Consider the following 26,344-nt stretch of genomic DNA (forward strand, 5'->3'; position numbering starts at 1 on the left):
GATGGACTACAACTAATAGATAAATATTGATGCTTAGTATTCAGTTTTGAATCAATGGCGAATTCATTTTGATATCAAAAGTAAAATCATATTTATACAGTAAATAATAACAACACCAATATCAAATTCATTTTCTTATTTCTATTCGGTTCACATGTTATAATAATAAGTACTTGAAAATGAATTTGCGGATATGAACGATAAAAAACTATGACTAGTGTAATAAAATATACAGATAATAGTTAATGTATTCAGTTAAATATATGAACATATTGAACGCAAGAAAGTGATTTTTTTAAATGATATATTGTGTATTAGCAGTAATCTTAGACTATTTTTGAAACAACCAACTATGTACAAAACGCATACCTTATAAAATATCAGCTTAAATACTTATTTTTAAATTGTGTTCGCTTAACACCAAGGTCACACACGAAATTTCCTGCTTTATAGCTGAAAATGAGGTTGTTAAATAGTCACGCAAACAAGAAACAGAAAACACGAGAATAAAGAACGGCAACGTTCACAGAATGCAGCCCAAAACACAATCACGCTTCCAGAACTGAGCCCCCAGATGGCCTGAAGGAAGAGAGGGAAACATTATGTGTGAAACCATGAAAACTGAAAACTGACACTCTGCCTCTCTCTCCCTCTCTCTCTCTCTCTCTCTCTCTCTCTCTCTCTCTTATATGGCTATTGGAATAGATTCTGCACTTTTTCTTTTAAAATGTCAATCATTATTGTTCAATCATTCAAGAAGTTAATGGTTAAAATATGTCTCTTTCCCACCACGTCAACACAATATCTTTACAGATAATAACCACAACACATAGTTTTATATTTTTATTTTTTTAATAGTATTATACAGATTTCTACTGGCAAAAAGCAGATAGAAGATTAATTTTAAAAAAAAACAACTTTAATTGCAAAAAAGCGTACAAAATAGGAAAGATAAAAGATCCAATATTAGACATGGGACAATCTTAATTTGCATAAAAGCGTAAAAAGTAGGAAGGGTATAAATACATGTATTAAAAGATCCAATATTTGACAAAAAAATGTAATGTGAGGGAAACAATAAATAGCAATATATTTAATGATCAACTACAACTTTGTTGATAATTGTCAAGCTCGATGATTGATCTTATCACATATATAGGATAAAATATGTGTCTAACATACAAAAGACTAAAACATATACACAATACCAAACGAAAAGTGTTATGTCATCTAAAACATTTACCATTGAATATGAAAATTAACACTGTATAATATTGTTTGGAAATGCAAGTACATTGATCAAAGTAATTGATTACTTAATAAAACTAATTAGTACTAAATGAAAACAAGTTTTGGTACAACCACACTAACTTAGCATTTGTCAATGTCACAAAATTCCCAATCAAGTTCAAATCCGTTCAATATGTAGCACCAAGGACGCAGTCCACCACCAGGAGCCCGACAGTAATTTGAGGCACCTTCCACTGGTATTTCCGGAAAGTTTGGGACATAGTAATCGTAATAATTGGAGTCTGTTACCTCAGACCAAAACAGGCACTCCTTACCAGATTTTGTGACACTGACATGTCCGTTATACTTGATGGCTGTTGTTTCAAAGCATTCCTTGCCTACAATAGAATTAACACAAATGTAATACATTAGTTGATACTATCGTTCAACAATGAGTGCCTAAAATCATGCATGTGAATAAAGATAGTTTAGTCAGGCCAAAAATGTAGGTATGTTTTGTATGCATGAGACGTTGTTTAAATTAAATGATACAAAGCGATAATACGTTTCATTGAAAACATATTTGCTTACGTCGAGTTTCGATCACCTTCACTTTTCTCGGAACACATTTACCATTAATACACCACTGCAATAAAAAAATAAAACATTCGTTCATGTTTAATCATAATATAATTGATAATGTATGGCACCAATACAATATGAATTGACTTTTTAATTAAAAGAAAATAAAAATTGATAATAAAGCGGCATTGCCAGATGTCGCATTACGTTTTTCGTTTTTACATAATTATGCAAAGTTATAAAATATACGGCCACGAGTAGGTAACTTCCTTACAAAGGTTACACTATCATTAAACTTAGATGTTTGTTTAACATTAGTTTTATAAGAAAAGAAAAGTCAATTATCGTACATATGTAAGAGCAAGAAAACTGTGTACTTAATGCAGTCTTGTGTTACGTATAGCAAGTGGTTTGATAATCAAAACGTTCGGAGAGGTTTAATTTTATCAACTTCCAGCTATCCTAGACTCAGAAAACTTGTGTTATAAAGACATTGTTATTTTGTTATTAAGTTGCAATGACATGTATCACAGTTCACGTTTAATAATCCTATATGGTTGTATTTGACAAATCATGTATATAATATTTGACCTTATTTGCATCAGGGTTACCACAAGGAGATCCTCGAGCAGGTGTGTAAGAAGTGCAACCATATCTTCTAGAACATAATAATTCCTGGCAAATTCTCTCATCTGTTTCCGGTAATCCACCAAGTTTTGCCTATATTGAAATTCATATCAAATTATCGATACTTAATGTATTTGATTCTACCACCAAATGTAAGAAAGTTCTCAACAATTAAAGTTTGTTTTAACTACCACACTCAACCTTGACATATGAATGCTATACCGATATTTCTTGAAAGACAGCAAATAGCTAATTTTATCACACGCACCACTCTTATACTGAATGTGCAAACTAAATTTAAATTGTTTGCGAACGTCATTAATAGATGGAAGAGTATATGCCAGTAATTTTAAATACCGATCATATAGAATTAATCGTACTCGTAATTTGTTAGAACGAAAACATGTTTTAACAGTACATTTATGTTTGGTGTACTTACAGGGCATACGCCAGAATAATCTCCCATGTGCAATTTACATTGTTGATCAAGAGTATGAAGCTCTCCAGGTAATATCTTGTTATGTTTGTCCCACTCTGTTTTATCAAAATAATCTCCGTGGTCTCTCATACATGAGGCGTATTCTCTGAAATGAGAATGCATCAATCAGTATGCATAACGCAAGTGATCAGCAATTTAAATGGACCGTTGGTAGGAATTCATTATATCGGATAACTACTTTATACAATAATTACTTCATATCAATTATATATTTCTTTACTGACTTATGTGAAATAATAGTAAAATAATAGTCATTAGAATTAAAAGTCATGTATTTGTCAACATGCAATGATGAAATATAGAAATTGGTCTACTGTGTACCTTTGTTCACTTTTTATAAATATTAGAAGTTCCATGTTCATATCAGTCATTGTAACAATGATCAATAGAAAACAAAACAAAAGAGCTAGACAGAATAAAATGTTATCTATTTAACTTCCACCACAGCCTTAAAAACTATGTGTGGTGGGTTATGATATAATAGATTTACTTACGATTGAAAAAAATCCTTGATCGATTTAATAGAGCATGGGCTAAATCTCCAAGGATTAACCTTATATGGATTGTTATACGATAACTGGTTAGTGATTGGTGCCATAAGATACATGTCTTCCTTTTTGCAGTTATTATAGCGGTTACCATCATGAACGGCATTCAAACTAAAATATATATTGAAATAAATGACATAAAGGTACACATAAAATTGTGTCACGAAAATGAACCACTTAACAATAATCGCAAAAGCCCTTATCTTGTTATCTACGCTAATATTCTTTATGCAGTACATTTATAAGGATGAGTATCTTAAACTGATGAACAGCTTGTGTTTTCTGGACCTCATTATGAATTTGAAATGAAACGGAATACACAAAATAGTTTAATTTTATCAGTTCACAGATTTTTTAATTGAAAAATTCTGTTAAATTCTTAATCGGATGTTATTGGAGCATCGGCGTCCAAACCAAATCAGCAATGGTTTCAATTTGACAATTTGACCTTGTTGACAATGTTAAATATTTAAAACTTGATCTATAGAATACATTTAGCCACAAATTAAAATGCATATTGATGCATTTGTTTAAAAAAAACACTTACTTGTGTCCAAGTTCATGGGCCGCAGTAGTAGAGAGATCATAGTAGCCTGCATCCTGTTGAAGAGAGAGTTTATATTCACTACAAGCACCACCAATAAACGCAATCCCAACCATACCTGTGTTTGCAATATCTTCGTCAAATAGTTCGCAACTAAAGAAGGTAAAACATGAGATACTTACATATTAGCATTTTATTGAACGAAAATGTATGAACTTTTTCATTTATAAAAGTCATGAATGCGACAATGTCGTACAATGTTTTTAAACATACTAATATATGAAAAACAAGATCAACAAGGAAAGGCGGCGTTCAATGAACGCAACCCCCATATGACCCAGCAACAAGAACCAATGGCAAAGGAGCCCAGGCGGACCCCAAACATAAAAAGGACAGGGCAACGACACGTTAATCAATAAATGATAAATAATTTGTAACTGATTAGGAATTCAAAGAAAATAATTTGTAACTGATTAGGAATTCAAAGAAAATAATAATAGGCCCACAAAGGGGAAGGGGACAGGAGACGGCGGGAAGGGGGGGGGGGGGTTAATCAAAGAAATAAAAACTAGAGGCAATGGGGAAGATACTTACCGTAGACGAGAAAACAACAAGGGACACAAGCAAAAGTGTCACCAAAACAGTATGAAACAACATAGACATACATCTGAGGAACACAGTGGGGCGCCGCCTTGGAACGGTCAGCAGCATAATAATGACTGCTGGGGAGTTTAAACCGGTTAATGGTGCACCAAACCTCGCTCTTAGCCCCACCATGTTCCTATAAACGAGACAGTGTAAATAAAATGAATCCCCGCCAAGTGAAATTCTAACAGTTGTCATGGTTACAAAAGGTTAAATAAGTAAAACACTAAATGATCATGTAGAAACATATAAAAGTAAACCCAATGACCATAACAAAAGTACTCAATGTCCTAAAGGAAGACAGAGCAACAAGAAAATCACCTACAAGGGCCCGACGAAGCAAGGCAGAAGACGAACATTAAGACAATTCAGTCCCAAAGGGCTTTACGAACTATCCATCATAGAGTCTCCCACTTGGTCCGTCAGATGCAATCAAAAGAGGAAAGCGTAGTGTCCAACTGTAAAAGGGTTGAACACTAAACATGCAGTATGTCTTAAAACTAAATATAATATAGATTATCTACACATTAAATGTCTAAAATCGCACATTAAAATTGTTATTCTGTGAGATAAAATACGTTTTTCTAAATACTAAATATTTAACGCGTTTCGATAATGATAATAGCATGAAATTATTGTCTTTCGCGGCATTTCTCATCCAAAAGGGTACATGTATACTGATCAGTCGTGTTTAATGAAACATGTTGTAAAAATATTTTCCACTTCCAATTTAGCACGTGGCATCCGGGGTGACTTGGGATGAAGGAAGCAGTATTTTATCGAGTTTAGAGTCTTCATCAGACCCTTAACTGCAAACATTTGAGAAGAAAATCTACGACATTTCACAAAATCAAATATCGGCGTGTATGTTTAGTCACGGACAACAGTTTATGGTGAATGTTAATGTAAGGGAAAAACGAGACAAGCAGACGGTTATTTTGCCCGCTTTTACGAGGGATTCGTCTGCAAGAAACGCTGGAGAAACGATTTCAAAAGGTATGGAATTTTGACCACATCTCCATAATGTTTAAATTATCAGACAGTTCAGAACATGGTTGTTGAGTCGTACTTGAGTCTAAGGCTTATGTGTTTGCGGGAAATTCCGACGATATAAAGAAAATCTTCAAGGCACGATTTCAAGCAGAAAGTAAGGTTCATCAGGAACGCCAAATCAAGTCACCATTGCCTTCAAAAAATGTCTACAGATAGTCGTCCTCAAGAACAAACAGACATCAAACAGGAAACCCAGTCCTTGTTTCTAGTGCGGAAAAACCGGAAATTGGTGGGCAGAGTACCGCTATGATGTGCGGATAAGAATGGCAATGAACAGATAAGCATAAATTATGTTTCATATTTGATAAATAAAGAGATTGCAATATTGCATTAAACACTTACAAGAGGCGGACCAAGGGAATATATGTTCAGTGTAGATTCAGAAGAAAGATACAAGTTGCCTTTTAAAACGATGCCAAAGTATGTTGAGCTGAAAAATAACGAGTCTGAAAGAGAGAATGTTGTATTTGTTTCGAGTGAGATCCGAACCTTCTTACAAAGGGTTGCATAGAAGAAGTTGCGGAGGCGCCATGGTAAGTTTATTTATTGGTATAAAAATCTTAAAAAATTGAAGGAGGGTTCGTTACTCTCTGAAACTAGTAAAACGGATAGGTCTTTGGTCTGGAAGTTGTAATAATGCTAACGTCTTTGTGGACGTAAGTAATGTAGGGGGTTATATATGGTATTGCAGACAGTAATGATATCGGTTCTTTGTTAGAATCCGACAACATCTTTACTACCACGTGGCGTAAACTTGAGTCTGTTTATATGGAAGTACACTTAAATAAACCTAATCCTTAAAAAAGATAATACAAATGTATGTAGTGTGTTGTAAAAATGGTAGTAGCAAACCACTGTTGCAAGTGATTACTTGAAAGGAAGAAACTTTGAGCGATGACAAACAAATAAATTTATTTACATTCACATTGGTTGCCAAGAAAAGATAAGTGAACGTTGAAGCTGATTTTCTGAGCAGATGTACATACAGTTACGATTGTTCAGCCGGTGACTGGTGTTTCAGTCGGTGACTGGTTTTTAATGTATAAGATGAAAAATTGGGAAAGAATATGTTTACCGATTTAAGTGTGATAACAACACTACATGAACTAAATGTTTAATTCAAGTGTCGGTGCCCCGGTAAAACGGGTAATTGCTTTTAAAAATTTTGGTGTCGGTGAAAAATAATTTTTTTTTTGCATTTCCAAGTGAATCGTAATAAAATTTTAACGAAATTGTAGGGGTATTTTAACCGTCCCCATTTTGGGCTTTGTAAAATTTTTGGCCCCTTTCTATAATATTAACCTGCATGGAAACCAGCGAGCTTAATGAAAGATGTAATTTTGTATCAGCCAGGAGTTCTTACGAAGCGTGGTTTTGGATGAAACAGCGTTTTTGGTTTGAATGTTTGAACTTGGCATGGTGCTAGGAGAATAAGGCACAAGGAACAGGCGTTTCAGGCAGTTCTTTTAAAGATACCACTCGGGAGAAAGCAGATTATCTTGTTAGCTCTAAAAGCGACAGTTCAGTTAAAAATATTATGAAATGCGAAACTTATATTTAATTAAAGGCAGGCGACAGTGTTTCAGCATAAGAAATCGTTATAGTTAGTTTCTTAAATGAGTTATTACTTATGCCATGGTTTCATCTACGGTCTACGGTATTAAATGAGCCAATTCACTCCTTAATCAACCAGATTCTACGGACATTTCAACTTGTTTATAAAAAAGCTTGTTCAAAACGGTTTAGCGTATGTTTTTTAAACAAGTCATCAAAAAAGAGCCAATATACACAGACATGATTACTGAACTCTTTGAAACGTATGCAAACAGTTTTGACATTTTTGTTGTTCGAAGATTTGTGATTTTATTGTGCTATATTGAATTTTAAAGGTTTGACGAGATTAGAAATCTTAGATGTAGTAACATTACTTTTCATGACAACTATTTAAAAAAAAAACAATAATAGCAATACTGATCAGTATTGTTTTGTCACATTAATTGTCATAGCGAAAGGGGTTTCTATATAAGCATGGTCATATTAAATGCTGCAGAGGTATTTAAGAACTTCAAAACAAAGAATAAGCAGTCCGAAATTTGTATTATGTCCTAGTCAAAATTTTATAGTTGTCTGATTTATAAAGACAAAACCTTGTTGCACAGGTTGAGAGAGGTATTTTTTTAACTTGCAATTGCATTCCTTACAGTCTGGACAGTAGTAAAGATGACTATGTAAGATAAATAAAACAATGAATGCCAGCATGTTAGGGAAAGTAAAACTTACCCGGTGAATATCATGACATGATCGTCATTTTTCATAGGACTTTGTTTCTTAAGCCAGTGTAGCGAGTAATATAGATATTTTTCTCCATCAACTAAAGGCTTGTCGTTATTAAATATAGGCGCATCCTTTCCCTTTGGAACCGGGCTAGTCTCATCGTCTTTCTAAAAATTAACAAAGTACAGTTGAGGGCCCTTTGTTTTTGATATTTAAGTACAGTATCAGTAATTGAATCTACAATGCTCTTATTCCATTTTTCAGTCATTACGTAAGTCAAAATTGCTCTTTCTTCACATGAAGAGGTAAAAGTTCAAATTTCGATTTGTCTTTTGAAAAACATTTATTCGATACCTTTAAATTAAACCCTTTTGTTGTATTCTTTTAAAACAATTGTTGAATTAATACAAGTATAAAACGAATCAACTTGCGCACTTAAGAGTATTGTAAGGCAAATATTCTCTAAAGAACGAATATCGCAACTGGATAGGTAACGCATCCGTTTGTTGTTTTTGTTGTTATTTTGTCTAAGTCGTGAGAAATAATTGAAAGTGCAATATATGAAACAACCCAATGTCTTACATTACATTTCTTTAAAACATTGTTAAAAAATGTAGAATAAAACGAATGAACTTTCGAACTTTAAATTTTGTAAAGCAAGTTATGTCCAAAAAATGAATATCGCAATGAATTTCTTTTTGTTTGTTATTTTTTCTAAGCCTGTCGTGAGAAAGTGTAAAGAGCTCATTAAAAAATGTTTGAACAGAGATCCTAAAGAAACAGAAAATAACGAAGTATATCACAGTTTAAACGTTACATAATAAACAGACCACAAGGTTTAGTACAAATAACATGAGCTATCGCGGGTACGTATGTAAATAAATTATATCATTACTAAAGCCTAATTACAACGCTCACCTCATAGTAAATAAAACCTGATATCGTCACGTAAATGTTGAGTTCAGGATCTTCAATACTTTCGTACATAAGACTGACCTGTTAATCAAATAGATTTACATGTACTAACATAATTTGCATTATCATTGCAGTAATTTCTTTACCAGTTTTCTTACACTGTAGTTAGTTCTTATAAAAAGAGAGGTTTATTTTGATATTTCCTATAGTTAAGTGCGAAAGTAAACGTAAACTTATTTTTTATCATAATCATATAAACTGTAAGAACGTCATATAATCTGTGAAGTTGAATATCTGAAACAAATGTGAAAAACGATTAAAGAAATCAATGGAACCGTACAATAATGCAGGTCTGATATAAATAATGGCCAGGAATGAATGACGCAACACATGTACTAAACATTGATACCTAACAAACTTTTGTTTCTAATCCTAAAGTTTTGTAAAAGGTAACCGTTTCCATCTTCTAGGACATGATGTTCATTAGCGAAACTAATTTCACTTCATTTCTTGAGTTTTATTTTCAAGTGTTTTGATAAGTTCTTCAAAAAATGATTAGAACATCTGTAATGTATCATTTGGATATTTGTTATGAAATATTTCTGGGGAAAAATGTTTGTCAAGTTCTACGAAGAATTAGTTATCGCTATATATGTGAAGAATTTTGTTTATAGATCACTTTAATATCTGCTTAATATTGTTATGTCATATCGGATCATGTTGCTAACACTTGCCAACAACATCCATTTATAAATTCTTAGTAGTTTGTTTTCACTTATGGTACTAAAAACCATCAACATAGTTAAAAAATTCACTTTAAATTTTGTTCAATCGAGCAAACTTGAAATTACACGTTAGATAGTACTTATCTTTTTACAATTGCCTGTTTTGATAATGCAATTTTTATTTTAATGTCGTTTATATGACTGTTTTAAGTAAAGTTCCTACCTGGAAACACATGTCTTCGTAAAGATGTAGGTACCTATAAAATCTATTTCGTAATTATTTCAAAATGTGGAAAGTAGTCAGCAATGGCTATAAAAACCCCGATGTTCATTATCTTTAATAAACGATTATAATGATAATGTAGCTTAAGATGTGATTGCGACTATCTGATTTTATCTTCTGTGTTTATGTCTATATTTGTGCTTATGTTTAATGTTGTTATTATTTCAAATGAGCAGAACGTATATTTAACGATTGGCTGTGGGATTTATCAATGATCTCTGATTTATCAATCTCTACTGTTGATCGACAACACTCTGAGAATAACCTTGTATTAGTAAAATGTTTATTCTATACAGCAATAAGTTGGTTTTTATCACCAAAATTGACAAATAATTATTATACTTACGCCATTTATAACATGCGTGAGATGTCGTCTTAACCTATATCTAGTTGTTTCCCTCTTGTCTTTAGAATCTTTTGTGCGCTCATAAAATCTGTAATCAGAACATAATAGTAAAATATCTTTATGCTGAAAGTAATTAAAGATACGAGTAACTGAACAAAGTGTGTTTTTATTGGAAATGTTGAGTATAGTGTTAGAATGTCTAATATGATTTATTTTAATTTTCCTGAATTATTGTAGTAGTAGTACGTGGTAGTAGTAGTGGTAGTAGTAGTGGTAGTGGTAGTGGTAGTAGTGGTAGTAGTAGTGGTAGTAGTGGTAGTAGTAGTGGTAGTAGTGTTAGTAGTGGTGGTAGTAGTGGTAGTAGTGGTAGTAGTGGTGGTAATAGTGGTAGTAGTGGTGGTAGTAGTGGTAGAAGTGGTAGTAGTGGTAGTAGTAGTAGTAGTGGTAGTAGTGGTAGTAGTAGTGGTAGTGGTAGTAGTAGTGGTAGTGGTAGAAGTAGTAGTAGTGGTAGTGGTAGTAGTAGTGGTAGTGGTAGTGGTAGAAGTAGTAGTAGTGGTAGTAGTGGTGGTAGTGGTGGTAGTGGTGGTAGTGGTGGTAGTGGTAGTGGTATTGGTAGTAGTGGTTGTGGTAGTTGTGGTGGTAGTGGTAGTGGTAGTAGTGGTGGTGGTAGTAGTAGTGGTAGTGGTAGTAGTGGTAGTAGTGGTAGTGGTTGTGGCAGTGGCTGTGGCTGTGGCAGTGGCAGTGGCAGAGGCAGAGGCAGTAACAGTATTATTCTTATTATTATCATTATTATTATTTATTATTATGCTCCCAAAAGAATGAGCATATAGTCGCTACTTTGTCTTGCCTAATTTTAGAGTTATTGCCCTTTGTTAATTTTTTACACTTTGAACTTTGTCCATGACATTACCATAAAATATAAGAGATATTAACATGAAACTTTGTAAGTAGATAAACTTATTAGGTAAAAGTGCATTGCAAAGAAACGATATCTCTGCCTTGCTTTTTTACAGTTATTGCCCTTTATTCATTTTACACGTTGAGCTTTGTCCGGGACATAACTCTGAAACTATATGAGATATCAACTTGAAATGTTGTCGGTAGATAGATCTCATTGGATAAAATATACAGTGCAAAATAACTATAAATCTACCTTGCTTAATTTTGCAGTTATTGTCCTTTGTTTTGTTCTTTCACTTTGAACTTTGTCCGAGACAAAGCTCTTAAACCATAATAGTTATCAACAAGAAACATTGTAGGTGGATTGATATTTTAAAATAGACGTGTATTGCAAAATAACCTTAATTATGTCTTGTATAATTTTGTAGTTATTGCCCTTTGTTCATTTTAACACTTTAACATTGTCCAGGACATAGTTCTCAGAGTATAAAAGATATGAATAAGACACTTTGTTGGTACATAGATTTCATTGGGTAGAGGTGCATAACAAAAGAACCATAACTTTGCCTTGCCTTATTTAAGATGTTTTGCACTTTGTTCATTTTTACACTTTGTCCGGGACATAATTCTGACTTTACAAGAGGTATACATTTCTATTCGGGTTCAACCGGCGCTTGTTATTTATCATTATCATTCCACTGCTAATAATTTTTAGCTAAAATGATGATCAATAATGGGGAGTTGAAGTTATTTAATTTGTGTCCAAAATGTAAAGTAACGATATACATGTATGATAAACTTACTTTTTCCAAAGGTAAGGATCAATTACAACAATACATTCCACAGCATACTCCGTCTGCTGTTGACGTTCAAACGTATTTGCTCTCTGTTTAATCTGCAAAATTGTCGCATGAAAAGCATAGTCCTATTGTTAATTCAACTAACTGTTTAACAAAAGACAACTCTTGATTATTATACGATTTCTGTATACAAAACATTTGAGCCGGAAAGAGATTTTTGGCACGTGTCGAGAGAATTCTCCTTTAAATCCCGCAACCAACCTCTTCACAATGTTTCAAATCATTTTTTTTTCCTTTCAAACATCAAATTATTTCTTTATAAGACAAACAAATCTTTCGAAAATATACGTTCTTGCTTAGTTTATATAAAAAAATGATGCCAAATTTTAAACCTATGGACGAAGTAGTTATATAACTGTTAGAATGCATACTTTTCAAAAGTTATAGAGTGTACATGTACTAACTGATAAAATATATATTTCTTAAATAACTGAATATAGTATTCAAGAGAGCAACTTCTTTGAACAATAAATTAAACAAAATCTTCCTTTGAGATAGAAAATTTCTAATTCCCAAACGACCTTAATATTTTCAAACTGAATATACAATGATCATCAACAAATAAGGTAACATGTGTTTAATTAAAAGGCTGATTAAAACAAAACAAAAACTGAGGTTTAATGAATTAACATAATTATATATTTAATCTTAACTTACATTTATAGGTTTCTTTGCTCCTGTATTTAAAAAAGATATAATATTAGAAAAGAAATTATATTTTATAGTGTCTTATAAAAGAACACTTAGTATTATTTTTATTATCAAACATTTATTGTTAAGCTTTATCTTTAGGAATACTTGCATGTTTTGTTGTGTTTCTTACGTGTTTGTTTCTCTGTAATTCGCAACAACAGATAACAGTATTTTCAATATAGAATAGTATTTGCAATAACAAATCAGCTCAATGGAGCCAAGTATAATTTAGGTACCAACCATTTGTATATCAATATATAGAAATTGTGTGATCATGGCATAAGTTTGAAAACATGATATATACAGGACCTATCCTTGACAGTTTTATGGACAATCATGTACAAAAATTGACTACTTGAAATACCTTATCATCTTGCCTTTATAATACATACATTAGTGAATGACACTGCGAACTGAAATGATTTATTTTGCTACGTTAAACTTTATTGTAACACATTTATTTATAAAACTTGCAATTTAATATTATAATCTTCCATTGTGGACAGAAGGATATAGATTAGGCATTGCTCGTCTGGAGATTTGTCCGACCGTCCGACATTCCCTGCCTCCGTCCGTTACAAATTGTCTGGAGCATAAATCATAACAGTTTCAAATAGAGACTTAAACTTTCATTGCGGTAACAACTCACGGAGTGTATTTTTCAGAAATCGTATGTCTTTTCATCACTAATTTGGAGTTATGCCCTTTGTTATGTCCAAATTTTATTTTGTGCGGGTCATGATCAAACAAGTATCGTGTGAATGAATAAAAGCTTTACAAATGGTGAAATCTCACCGAGGAAAAGTGTAAATGAAATGTTCTCTCTTGTAGATATTCTTCATACCTTTACATTTTGCAAGTTTATAAATAATGTATAATTTGAGCTGAAATCCCACGTTAAAAAAAAATTTTTTATATAATAAATTTTTAAATTTTCCCTTTAAATTTTTATTTTTGTTAAAAATTAATAAAAAATATACTAAAACAATCAGCTTAGAACTTTATAGATTGATAGATCACATTTTTTTATCGTTTGGGAATTATTGTACACTTCTTTTGCAGTCTCCAAATTTACGTTGTTTGTTTTATGTTAAATTATTGTTTTCTTAAAAAAAACAACTATGTACAATTGCTCCTTTTTCTTTATTGAACTTACCTCATTAGCAACATTCTATAACTTATTTATCGTCTACCGAGATTCCGACTAAGTATTTTAGTATTTTGTTATCACTAAAAGTTTATTTGATCCATGAGAACAACTTTATTTAATAATTTTTAAAAGTGACATGATGCTTATTTTTAATCATTGTCAAGTTCAGCTAAATGACAATATATTTTCAAAAGATTGACTGTTATAATAGTAAGTGAACAGCGGTTGATACTAGCATATGATTAAGATTGAATAGTAATCTGCCTAAAATTAAAGACTGTCCCACTCTTTTGATGACTAACTGTACAGGTTTATTCCGATGGATATTTATTTTTCCGTTTGAAACTTTTGATCGTCATGCAATGTAAATTATTAAATTGAAATGATATATGGCAGAATGCAAACTTATTTTGACTTTTACCAGTACACTTACTCTTTACCATTGGATGGGCATAACGTCAGTTTAATTGTACGAATCGCTTGTCATTGATATTATATATTATGATTTATCTAAAAAGACCCCCTTTGCTGAAATGGTAATTCGGACAATTACAACAATTATCAAAATTTTTGATATTCATAGTAAAATGATGATTACAAGGTTTATATGTAGCAGGAGAGGGTTACTCCCGAGGCGATAGGTTGCATAAACAAATCAGAACATGTATTAATATACAAAAAGAAAAGGGAAACAACCTACCCTTCTACAATATAATCGTCGCTTAAGTCTCAGTCATCTTTTTTTATTTGAAACATAAAGCACTTTTTGTGATATGAAAACAAAATCATTTAAAACGTGCAAATGTTTACCTATGTAGTCTTTCAGTCCAATGCGTTTTTTGACTGGGTTCATTTTAGCAAAGTTCTTTTTATGCAATACAACTCTGTTAACAATGTGAACGTTTAGATTAAGTGCTCGAAGCATTCTGGAGACCATGGGGTTACTTGCTGGACGTATTTCATACGTTTCTTTGCCAACGGTCAAAAATCCTTCCTTTAAAGTATCAATAAATTATTAATCTACCATTGCTAAGCTGTTTAAAGAACAGTTAAAGAAAAGTTAATGTTTATTCATACGTTGCAATAAAATTGAAATTCGCAATGAACCAATCAGGGAAACAATCTACAGGTGCCGGAAGCCATGAGGCATGTCTGCATATTAAACATGAATTTTATGTAACTTTTTAAGCAATTCTAGATGAATATTAAGAAATTTCACGAAAATTCTTGCGCTGACTATATTCTATGCTAATTTTGACCAACTTAGTAACTATTTCCAGATTTTTTCTTAATGGTTATAAAATAGGAAGTAAAATTTATTTACATGCATTTAAAAATAAAATGCATTTCATTATAAGTTCATACCAGAGTTCGTTTACATGAATCATCGGTTGTTTTTACACAGGTGACACTAATAGCCGCCCCATTTTGCACGTCATGATAGTACTTAATATCCTGAAGTAATTCTCGTTAAAAGAACCTAAATCAAAACACAATTATATACAAATAATGAATTAAAATGAAATGGGACCATTGTTTTAATATAAATGGGGTATATAAAGCCTGAGCATACTAAAAACTTTCTTGATATCAAACCTTACTAATACTATTTACCATTGTATATAAACCAATCACAGTCACATTATAGCTCACAACGATCTTAAAATCTTACTTAACTTTTTGTCAGTCTGTTTGGCTACGGTACTTGTTCAAGACTCATGCTTAAGTTACCCTTTACAGCTTACATTGACTTATTCCAGATTATAGTTCAACTGTTTCAAAATGTTTCTTCTAATAACTTACATTAAACGAATATATATAATTAAAGGCATACATATGTGTTGCAAACCTTTTATAAAATAAAACAATGGACTTCAAAAATTAATCACACTTTTTATATCGCTTTTTGTACGACTGTGTGTAAAAATTGTGTTTTACGGCTATACTTACAAAGGTATAGTGTGAACATTCTGTATTCATAAAGAAGATTTTTTTGTTAAATTTATATTTAAAAGTAAAGAGTTGATTTTTTTTCTTAAAAGCTGGAAATGGACACGGTTTTACAACAAGCAAACATAAGAAATCGTATTCATCATTGAAGGAAACGTATGTAAAAAGAAATCATTACTTTACTGGAATCCATACCTACCTCCACTTGTTTATTGTTTGTCTCTAAGCGTCTCAATGTAGCCTGGTCAATATCTTGTTCATAGATATCAGCGTTTACATTCAGACGTTTATTTTCTTTCAGATGAAGCCTAGTAATGTTATCTTCTCTTCCAATAACATCCATCAAGATATGTTCAGGCAGTCCAGGTTCCGGTGTCATGTCCCGAAGACTTACGTAATGTTCAAATGCTAAGAATTAGAGAATTGTGATTCAGAAGGATTTTGTCAACAGTAAAAAGAACAATTTGTATCTTTAACTGTAACAACATTATGCAAAAAGTATGCCAACTTAACAATGCCCTATTTCTTACCACTACTTTTCGTGATGAAATGATCAATTAAACGGTCTTGTTATTGTAATGCAAAGAAACTCAACAGAATGGTTTCAGCTTTTATGGTTATAAAGCTTCAAAAGATTCAGTAACATTTTTGCTATTCAAATTTTGGGCAAATTGTTCAAATCGTGAGTAACGATCTACATATGAATTGAAAGTAGACAGTAAATGATAATTTAAGAGCACGATACATACCAGAAACAGATGTTAACGTTAACAAAAACAGAACGATCATTTTGTTGTTCTTCATATAGTGTCACGGAAATCAGTTCTTATTCTGAGAGTTGTTCTGGAATGTCTACGTGGTTTGTCGCAAATATTACAATGCAATGCTAAAATAAGATTTGATATGATGATATATTCAGAATAAGAAAAAATGTAAATGTCAAACATATATAATCAATATATATTTGCAGACAAATCACTTATTATTTAAGAATTATATTGATACTATTTTGTAAAATACTAGCTCCAAGAGCAACATCTTTGATCAGAAAACGGGCAACACTCTCAGACACAGAGCAGTACAAAAGGTTCATAGTAAAGTAAATTGTGATGATGCCATTGCACTATTAAGCGGTAGATTTGCGATGTCCTAACTGCGGGTGAAAATCTAACAGTAATATTGAGACATTAAATGAAGAGTCAAGAGGTGTTGCGACAAATAACGGGCAACATTATAAATTATTTTATTTATCAATCAAATAAACAAACTGAAATCCGAATTAACTTGATAATAGTCTACGTCTATCTAATCTTCGTCATGAATTATCACTCATTTTAAATAGTTTTGTAATTGTTTAAATACCAAACAAACACCAATAACATATTCGTGATTTACAATTATTTTTATGTAATTTCTGTTACTGACAACTAGGTGTCATAGTCACGATATTACGACATTAACTTTAAGTAAACCAGTCAACTTTGAAAAAAAATCAATCAAAATAATATTAATGCGGCGATAATAGTTAATAATTGTTTCACTTACCTTTCTGATAGAAAAGTTAACAGTTCCAAAATACTTTACAACATAACATATCAAATTCATTTGACAAATGTAAACTTAAACGTACCTTATATTCCAATGTATTAGAGAGGATAGATTTTCCAAATATTTCGTGCTCCTTGGCAGGTATAATTTTAACTCATATAATATGTGCAGTCATTCAGGTAATGTTGTAAAAAATTAACGTTATGCATCAGTTCCATTTAGCCAAAATAATAGCACAATTTAATTATACAGTCTTAGATCAAATATTATTAATATTATTATTCTATTTTATGATTATATGGCCGGGTATATGCATCAAAATATCTAAATGTTTAAATAATGATAAAAGATATTCGACGCAACCCTTATATAAATAGTAATATCGACACGATAAAATCTAGTAGTGTTTTATTTCTTTTATAAAATGGCAAAAACAAGTCAAATTTATGATTGCATGTCAAAATAGTTTTGTTTCCTTTTATGATTTGATTTTTGATAACGAACATTATTGCTATTTGAAATTCAGTAAGGCGAACAGTCTACCAGCAGTTTTCTCTTTTCATCTTTTCCTACCTTAACTTCTAGTTTCTTAATGAAAATACGTTTTTATGTTCGATAATTGAAAAGATGATTTTTGCCAAACACTGAACAATTTAAAAAAAATGGTGTAGTCAAAGTTTTGGTTGGTGTTTTTGTGAACTGCATTTTAAATGCAATCATCGTATACGCTGCATAGCAAAATAGATTAGCTTTTCAAGTTCTGTAAATTTTCGTTTAAAAGAATTCCATATAATAAGTTTTACTCTGCTAGTGATGGCAGCGGGGGATTTATTTCATACGTCTGCTTTATCATTTAGTTATTCATTAGGTCTAACTGAGACATATACAAGTACATTATCGTCAGTTAGTCAGCATCAGTGCATTTCAAATCATTTTGCATGAAACGACTGCGCGCCACAAATTAAATGGAATTATTGCTGAATTCACAAATATTAACTAACATACATAGTCGTTGAACTTTGCGCAGTTCGAGCGACTATAATACGCTGATTTTGATAGGATAGCATTAAATAAAATTTAAGTTGGTGCTGATTATATGAGTGAAAAAGATTAAAGATTTTTTTAAAATGGAACGATTTTATGTATATGATTTCTATCAATAGTCATAAATAAAATAGAATTGTTTTCTGGTGAACCAGCAATTCCCAATATAAATAAAATTGTTGCATTTTGTATTTGTGTAAAAAAACAACAAGAAATAATAAAATCGACAACTTTAATTTGCTCCTGCAATCATTTAGTTTCCATGTAGAAAATTTGCCTTTTTATAAATGCAACATAAGGTGAATGGATACTATTAATAAATTTATTTATAATAAATATGCTTTTGACTCGGACCGATTTGTTGTGACAGGATCTCAGGAGGAGCGAAAGAGCTGTCTGGTAAACTTTATGGGTGCAGGTCACAAGTATTAGTTACTCTTACAAAATTTTACCTTATTATTTAGTCTATATATACTTATAATGATTCCAGATAATATTTGCATAAAGTAAATGTATATATAATGATGTTTGTATGTTTAAAAAGCCCACTGTGTTCCTGAAATGCATTTATCTTTATTTTTAATAGCTTGTTTTCTGTTTACTTTATATTTTCCATAAAGTAACGAACAACATTTAGTTCTGTTGATATCGAGTAATTAGTATAATAAGTACTGATATGTACGTGATTATATCATTTATATGGAAGTTAAAATGTTTATATATCGCTGCATCTACTACGCAGATACTTAATTCAGATCACAAGCATCTAAATGCATAAAACCTATTTGAATGTTAATATACAATTTCATGCTTTCAATTTCTAAAGAAATAAGATATAAATTTTATTCGCTTTTACGCATTTTATAAATAACAAAAAAAAGAAGATTTAATTAAAAAGTTACATTGACTTATAAATATTACCCGGTAATAAATAAAGGCGTTGTTTCCTTTCTAAAATCATCAACATTTGATTATTTCTAATAATATAGCATGCCATTTAAGGTGCTGATAGTTACTTTTTATGCCCCCGAAGGGTGGCATATTGAAATCAAACCGTCCGTCTGCCAGTCTGTCAGTCCATCCGTCCCGCTTTGTACAAATAGATAGTCCACTTTGAAACAGTAAAGCATGAAAGGATTTTCTTTTTTTCTTTTATATATGAAATAACAATAGTTGTGTCGCAAATAAAATTGGGGTTATTTACTTGTAATTTTTTATATTGTATAAATATAGAAGGTGGTCGTGTCTGCTTTGAAACTTCAGAATACATGAACGGATTTGAGTTTTTGGTTACATATGAAATAACAATAAATGTACGGTGTGTTGCGAACAAGACTTGGGTTTCTACCATTAAGGTCAAGGTCACTTTTGGGGTTCAAACTTTGTCATGTTTTATGTTATATAAGTATAGAAGGCGATGGTCGGGTCTGCTTTGAAACTTTAGTATGCATAGAAGGATTGTAATTTTTCTTTCACATATGAAATTACCATAGACGAAAGGATTATATTTTTGATTTCGCATATGATATTATCATAAATGTTTGATGTGCTGACTTTAAGACCCGTGTACCTACGCCTTAGTTCAATGTCACTGCTGGGGTTCAAACTTTTTCAAAATTTATGTTATATACATATAAATGGTGGTTGTTGTGTCCGCATATACACGGAAGTTTTAATTTTGTATTTAAAATATAAAGTGACCATAGATGGACAAGACCCATGTGTCTTTATCTAACTTAAAGGTCATAGCTGGGGTTCGAACTTTGTAAATTTTCACCACAACACTTTACATGTAAAAGGTGGTTTATAACTAGAATCGTTCGGCGGCATTTGTCAATTTCTGTGACAGCACTTGTTTTACTAATATTTCCTTTAAACATCAATCATTAATGAATAAATACTCGCCATTCTTGAAAAGGGATACACAATACCGCTAATTCACAACAATGCTGTCACGTATTTGGCGAAAATAAATCTTTTTATCAAAGATCGTAACATGTTTAAAAGCCATTGGAAAAGGATTGTATCAGAAGATACTTGGCCTTCACCTAAAACAAATTTACAATGAAAAGCTTAGAAGTACGATGTCCCGTGAGTGCCAACGACACATTCATACTAGAGACAACGAAAACACGAATTTACGATGGTGAAAATATATAGATATAAAAAATTATAGGAAACGTTGTAACGTTTAAATACATATATGCATACAAATGACTTATTACTTATAATTGAAATGATGCTTTTTTCTAAAATACCAGCTCAATGAGCAATATCAAAGGGCTCATAGTTTTTGATACTTCAAATTTAATTTTACTTTTCATTAACCGGCTTTAACCTTGCATTTATTATGTTCTGACCTGTTATCCATATAAATAATGACACCAGTCTGTTTTCAATATCACAACACTTGTAAGATACAACCTGTCGTACTGGTTACTTTGTGTGTACAATATGACACTTTTTATATATTTCACTTGCCGATATCAAGTTTTTTTAAGTAATTAAATGGAAAAAAATATTTTTTAAACGAATTCTATCATTTTGAGATGCTCTTTTTATCGACAAATCAGTGTCTCAGCAACGTAAAATATACAATAAACAGCGATATCTATTTCGGATAATGACTGGAAAAAATAAAGATATTTACCTGAATCATGGACATCATCTGGTTATGTGTGTAAACTATGAGACCATTAGTGCATTAGAACTTAACATATATCCAACCTTTGAATGAGATAAAACTCGTGCGAATGAACTTTACGGAGACTGCATGTCCATGACACGCATGTAAATGTAATAGTGATATCGGAATGTAAAATATCATCACAATAACATTATTGTATTACAGGTAACTCATATCATAGGAAGCATCAGTCTTAGTTTGATAAAATCTCTCACGATAATATCTAGTTACTATGGTGTTGAATTACATGTCTAAAAGTGAAAGTTTTATTTTATATCGTAATAAAATATTCCTTGTAATACCGACACAAAGAAAGATAATAGTTATGTAAAAGTACTTTTTTCTATTTTATGATTTTATTTGTTATTCTAAATTACATAAAATCCTTAAATGGTGTTAAACTTTCAAGACAAACTTTCCTATGTTACTGAAGGAATGTTTGTTGTTTTTATATAATCTCTTTGCTTTCTCGATTAAAAATTTGTCGTTTTTAAGATAAAAGAAAATATCAAAATTAAAACCTTGAAGTTTGCCCACACTTTCCAAAATAATGAAATTAGTGCAGTCTACGAGTTGTAGACCATTTTCAATGATAATAAATGGCCATTGTCCATGTTTCATGGCAGTTACTTAACCAGGTATCGATCGATATCATTATATTTTATCTAATAGTGTATATCCGGTGGGGACCATTAGTTGTGACACTTTAATGCCCGTCCGTAAAATTTTCGTACTGTACACGAGAAAGACAACTTTTGGGATGAACATTGAGAACACCTATCATAGGGGACAGCACGTTCTTCTTATTTTGATGATGAACGTAGTGAAAAAATACAACTATTTTTGAACAATTATTAAAATTAATAAATTTCTTAATCAATACCTAGAAATATACTCAAATATTGAATATTTCTCTGCTATGGAAAAAAAGGTTTGATGTAGGTAAATTAGTAACAAAGATAACAGGATAAAATAACAATGTTTTGTTTAAAATCAGATGTTTCTAGAAATATGAAAGCTCGAGGTAAGAGCCTTATTTATATGAAGTGGTCATCAGTGTTGATCAGGAACATATGTTTGAAATTTGAAATTGATTTATATACAAAGGAATAGAGAAGAGGAAAATTATCTAATGTTCAGTAATATTTTAAGTTAAACTGGCTGACGATAAAAGAAATGTATGTGCTAGAGTTTAATTCTTCTCACATGAAAAATAAAATATATTTTAAAGTTTGCCGTTAATACCTACGTTCAGTAAAGCTGTAACAAACACGAATATTGACATGGTACATATTTGTAACAAAGGTTATGGAATTTGCATGTCACTGAAAGAGGTTTTCTTCAAAGAATATGACAGATGTTCTTTTTTTGTTCTAGATCAGTTTTGTCTTGAACGTGAGGCAGTGCGGCATTTAGTTTAACTTTTTCAAAAATTGTAAGTCGTATTCGCGTTTGTCCCCGCCTTTTCAAAGAAAAAAAGGGGATATAGAAATAGGCCCCGTCCGTCTGTCCGCCCGTCCGGCCGGCCGTCCGTCCGTCACACTTTTGTGTCCGGTCCATAACTTTGTCATTTACCAAAGGAATCTGAAATAACTGGGCAATAATGTTTGTTATAATAAGACGATGTGTCTTGCGCAACAACCAGACCCCTACCTTCAAGGACAAGGTCGTACTAGTTCACTGAAGGTCAACATCGTCTATTTGAGGGTAAATGTCGTGTCCGGTCCATAACTTACTTATCTTTGAAGGGATTTTGTAAATACTTGCCACAATTGTTCACAATAATGAGGTCACCTACCTCCAAGGTTAAGGTCACACTTGGAGGTCAAATATTAACATAGTCTGCTTTAGGGTGTATTTTGTGCCCGTCCATAACTTTTTTATAGATCAAAAGATTTTGAAAGTACTTGCCACACATAGTCACTATAATAAGACAATGTGTCATGCACAATACCTGCATCCCTACCTCCAAGTTCAATGTCACACTTAGAGGTCGAAAATTAACATAGTCTGCTTTAGGGTATATTTTGTGTCCGATCAAGAACTTCTTTTGGATTTTAAAATAACTAGGCACAATAAGTCATAATAATAATACAATATTTCAAGTACAATACCTGCATCTGTACCTCAAAGGTCAAGGTCAAGGTGACACTTAGGGTCAAAGATAAACAGTCTGTTATATGGTATATTTTGTGCCCTGTTCATAACTTCTTCATAGATCAAGGGATTTTGAAAAAAACTTGGCACAAATAGTAACAATGATAATATGATAGGTCATTGGTTACACCTGTGTCCCTACCTCCATGGTCACGGTCACACTAAGAGAGGTCAAAGATTTTCATAGTCTGTTATAGGGTATATTTTGTGTCCGATCTATAACTTCTTCATAGATCAAGGGATTTTGAAAATACTTGGCACAAATAGTTACAATAATAAGACGATGTGTCATGCATAACACCTGCACCCCTACCTTAAGCTTAACATAATATTTTTTTTTTAATTTCGTGTTTCATTTTATTTCTTTAAAGATTTATTGTTGCATTTGCAGATCTAGCATTGATCAAAATTTTGGACTCGAAAGTCCTGAAATACATACCTAAATCTTTTGAAATAGCACAATTTTATGCTTCGTTTGAAAACTCCCCGAGATGGGTGACGTTGGTATTTCTGTTACAAATTCTTGTTAATCTTTCAATAACAAGGAGTCAATAAACATAGGATCAACATGGAAGTATAATATCTATAAATGAAAAGTATACGTCCACTGAATTATTTAATTCTCAATTTCTATAATTTAAAGCATTTAAAAATATATTCCCGTGATGAACTGCACATACATTCATGTGATTGTAAACAATGTTTTTTATTTAGAAGGCAAACATGACCGAACGAATTTTTTTAAAAATGTTTTATCAAATTATTATTCTTAAGGTCCTTTAAAGTCATGTTTTCGAGTTGATTTTTCAGCTGAATTTAGGATTATATATAACCATATGACTATATACCTAGAACAGTAATTGTTATTTAAATTATGTCTTTTTAAGTCAATAGTCAGTAAAATCATTTTATAGTAATTGTAGAAAATACACTTAAATACACCATTAAATAACTTGTTCCCATTATAAGCATATTGAAGGCAGACAGTGTTTTCTCTAAAATGGAACGGTCGCTAGGGCGTTCGGTCTGTCGATCGGTAGCTCGCTCGCTTTGTCAGTCAGTTTTTATGTCTATTTTGGCACTCTTTTGTCAGTCTGTCAATCTTTGTACCTTTTTAGTATTATTTTCTTATTGATTTTGTCTATAAGTCAAGAAAATAATTGTATTTATATGTTTATCTTACTGCATATGAAACATTCAAAGCAATGTTTTAAAAACAATGTAGCTCCATCCCACATAGAACGACCTCAAATATGTCCTTAAAAACTGTCATCTGAGAAGAGTGGCAAAATAAATTGCGCGGCGTTTTGCGTCATACCAATGAAGTGTTTAGCGGTATATGTTGTTACGTCTCAATTGTAGATGTAATTGAAAGTTAAGAGGTGTTACAACATATAACGAGGCATCATATTTATCTTTTGAATAAAACCACTTGAAATCTGAATTCACTTGTTAATAGACTAAGTCTATCTTCATTTCGACATAAATTATCTCTGAATATTAATATCATTATCAACATTTTTTTTATGTTGTTTAAAAAACAACACAATTATCACATTCTTGATTTAAAATTATTGTAATATAATTTTTGTAATTGACAACTAGGTGTCATAAAGTAACCAGTGTAAAAACTATAAAAAATAATTAACCAAAATGAAATCAATGCAGAGGTAATAATTATTATTTCACTTACCTTTCTAACAGAAACTTTCACTGTTCCAAAATGCTATGAGCTCCTTACAACATAATATATAAAATTCATATGGCAAATGTAAACTTTAACGTATTATATATATATATAGGGTTATGGCATGTTTTGAAATCAGTACAAACACTGATTTTAAAATATCAGAGAGGATAGATTGAGACATACATTTCGTGCTCCTTGGCAGGTATATTTTACCTCATTAAATTGTGCAGTCATTCGGCTAATGTTGTAATAAATAACCGTTATGCATCAGTATCATTCAGCCAAAAAATAGCACAAATTAATTATACAGTCATAGATAAAACACTATTACATAATAAAGAAGCAAAATATTAAAGTAGGGTGCATTGCCCGTAAAATGTGTCTTACATAAAAAACAATTTAAATTAAGCTAAATTTGACTTCACAGTCTAATACCAATATTGTGTAGATAAAGATCATATAATTTAAATAACAAAATTGATCAGATCAAGTTTTTCTAATGTTATGTAAATTACAGGTCTGTTCAGACTGAATTTTTTCTGCCGTCACGTTTTAATATCAGTTGATAAAGAAAAACATTACAATTTAACTATTATTATTATTATTATTTCAACAAAATAGAGGAGGGAATGAGATATAAATGGTTTTGTACTCAAATTTGCTTTAATTATTCCTTATTATTTTTGAAATGTTAATTTCCCCAAAACCAATGGAAGTGATTCTTACTTTTAATTCAAGTGAACCACGTGACTAAACATTTGATATTATTACCCGTCACTTTTTTCGTAATGCTAATTTCCCATAGGCCTCTGGGAGTTATTTTAACTGTTAATGCAAGTGTACCACGTGACTAAGAATTTTGTACTGTTACATAGGTAACAGTGTTTTTTAACAGTATAAAATCTTGTCACTAGGTCTATTTTCTAAATAAAATGGCCGCCATTTTTTCCCGATTCATTCTTATTTTCGACGTTAAACCCCGATAGGACATCAATTTCTTCTTTGGAGTAACTATGACACTCATAAAATGTAGCTGTTCGCACCCTGGTGTGATTTTCGCGTACGATTTGAGCATGCAACACAGGATTATTTAACAATTTTAATCAGTGAAATGTTACAGATATGGTGGACAGACATAGGATATCATCGTTATTTTGTCAAAAAACCATGCTAAGAATATTCTGGAAACAGAAGGATCAGATTTCACAGATCATAACCGTGTAAATGGGTAAATGTTTTGTTTTCTAAATAAAATCTAGCTTATTGTATGTTTATGATTTGTAGATATCATCACTTGCTTCAAGAATAAAAGAAAAAGAAAACTTCTCAAGTAGGCCTAACTTAAAAGGTAAGGACAGTTTAGTTATTGTTACTCTTGGTTGATGTTTGTTACAG

General features: G+C 31.5%; 1 protein-coding gene across 4 annotated transcripts; it reads right to left on the minus strand.

Moving 5' to 3' along the window:
- Nucleotides 1-830: 830 nt before the first annotated feature.
- LOC132716763 (A disintegrin and metalloproteinase with thrombospondin motifs like) lies at nt 831-25,080 on the minus strand. 4 transcript variants are annotated; one of them, XM_060700099.1, is made up of 16 exons: nt 24,953-25,080; nt 16,574-16,710; nt 16,024-16,232; nt 15,240-15,329; nt 14,685-14,868; nt 12,689-12,708; nt 11,975-12,066; nt 10,272-10,359; nt 8,921-8,998; nt 8,009-8,169; nt 4,034-4,183; nt 3,433-3,597; nt 2,879-3,023; nt 2,404-2,532; nt 1,822-1,876; nt 831-1,628 (listed from the first exon to the last, which is right to left on the minus strand). In XM_060700099.1, exons 2-16 carry the CDS (start codon nt 16,626-16,628, stop codon nt 1,372-1,374), a joined length of 1,878 nt encoding a protein of 625 aa, XP_060556082.1. In that variant the 5' UTR covers nt 16,629-16,710; nt 24,953-25,080; the 3' UTR covers nt 831-1,371. The 4 variants fall into 4 exon arrangements, with proteins under 4 accessions (XP_060556082.1, XP_060556081.1, XP_060556083.1 ...); XM_060700098.1 differs by lacking the exon at nt 24,953-25,080 and adding an exon at nt 17,455-18,028; XM_060700100.1 differs by lacking the exon at nt 24,953-25,080 and adding an exon at nt 17,370-17,435.
- Nucleotides 25,081-26,344: the final 1,264 nt, after the last annotated feature.

Source organism: Ruditapes philippinarum, unplaced genomic scaffold (genome assembly GCF_026571515.1).
Source record: "Ruditapes philippinarum isolate M1 unplaced genomic scaffold, ASM2657151v2 ctg900_1_1_1_1, whole genome shotgun sequence".
Taxonomy (NCBI): Eukaryota; Metazoa; Mollusca; class Bivalvia; order Venerida; family Veneridae; genus Ruditapes; species Ruditapes philippinarum.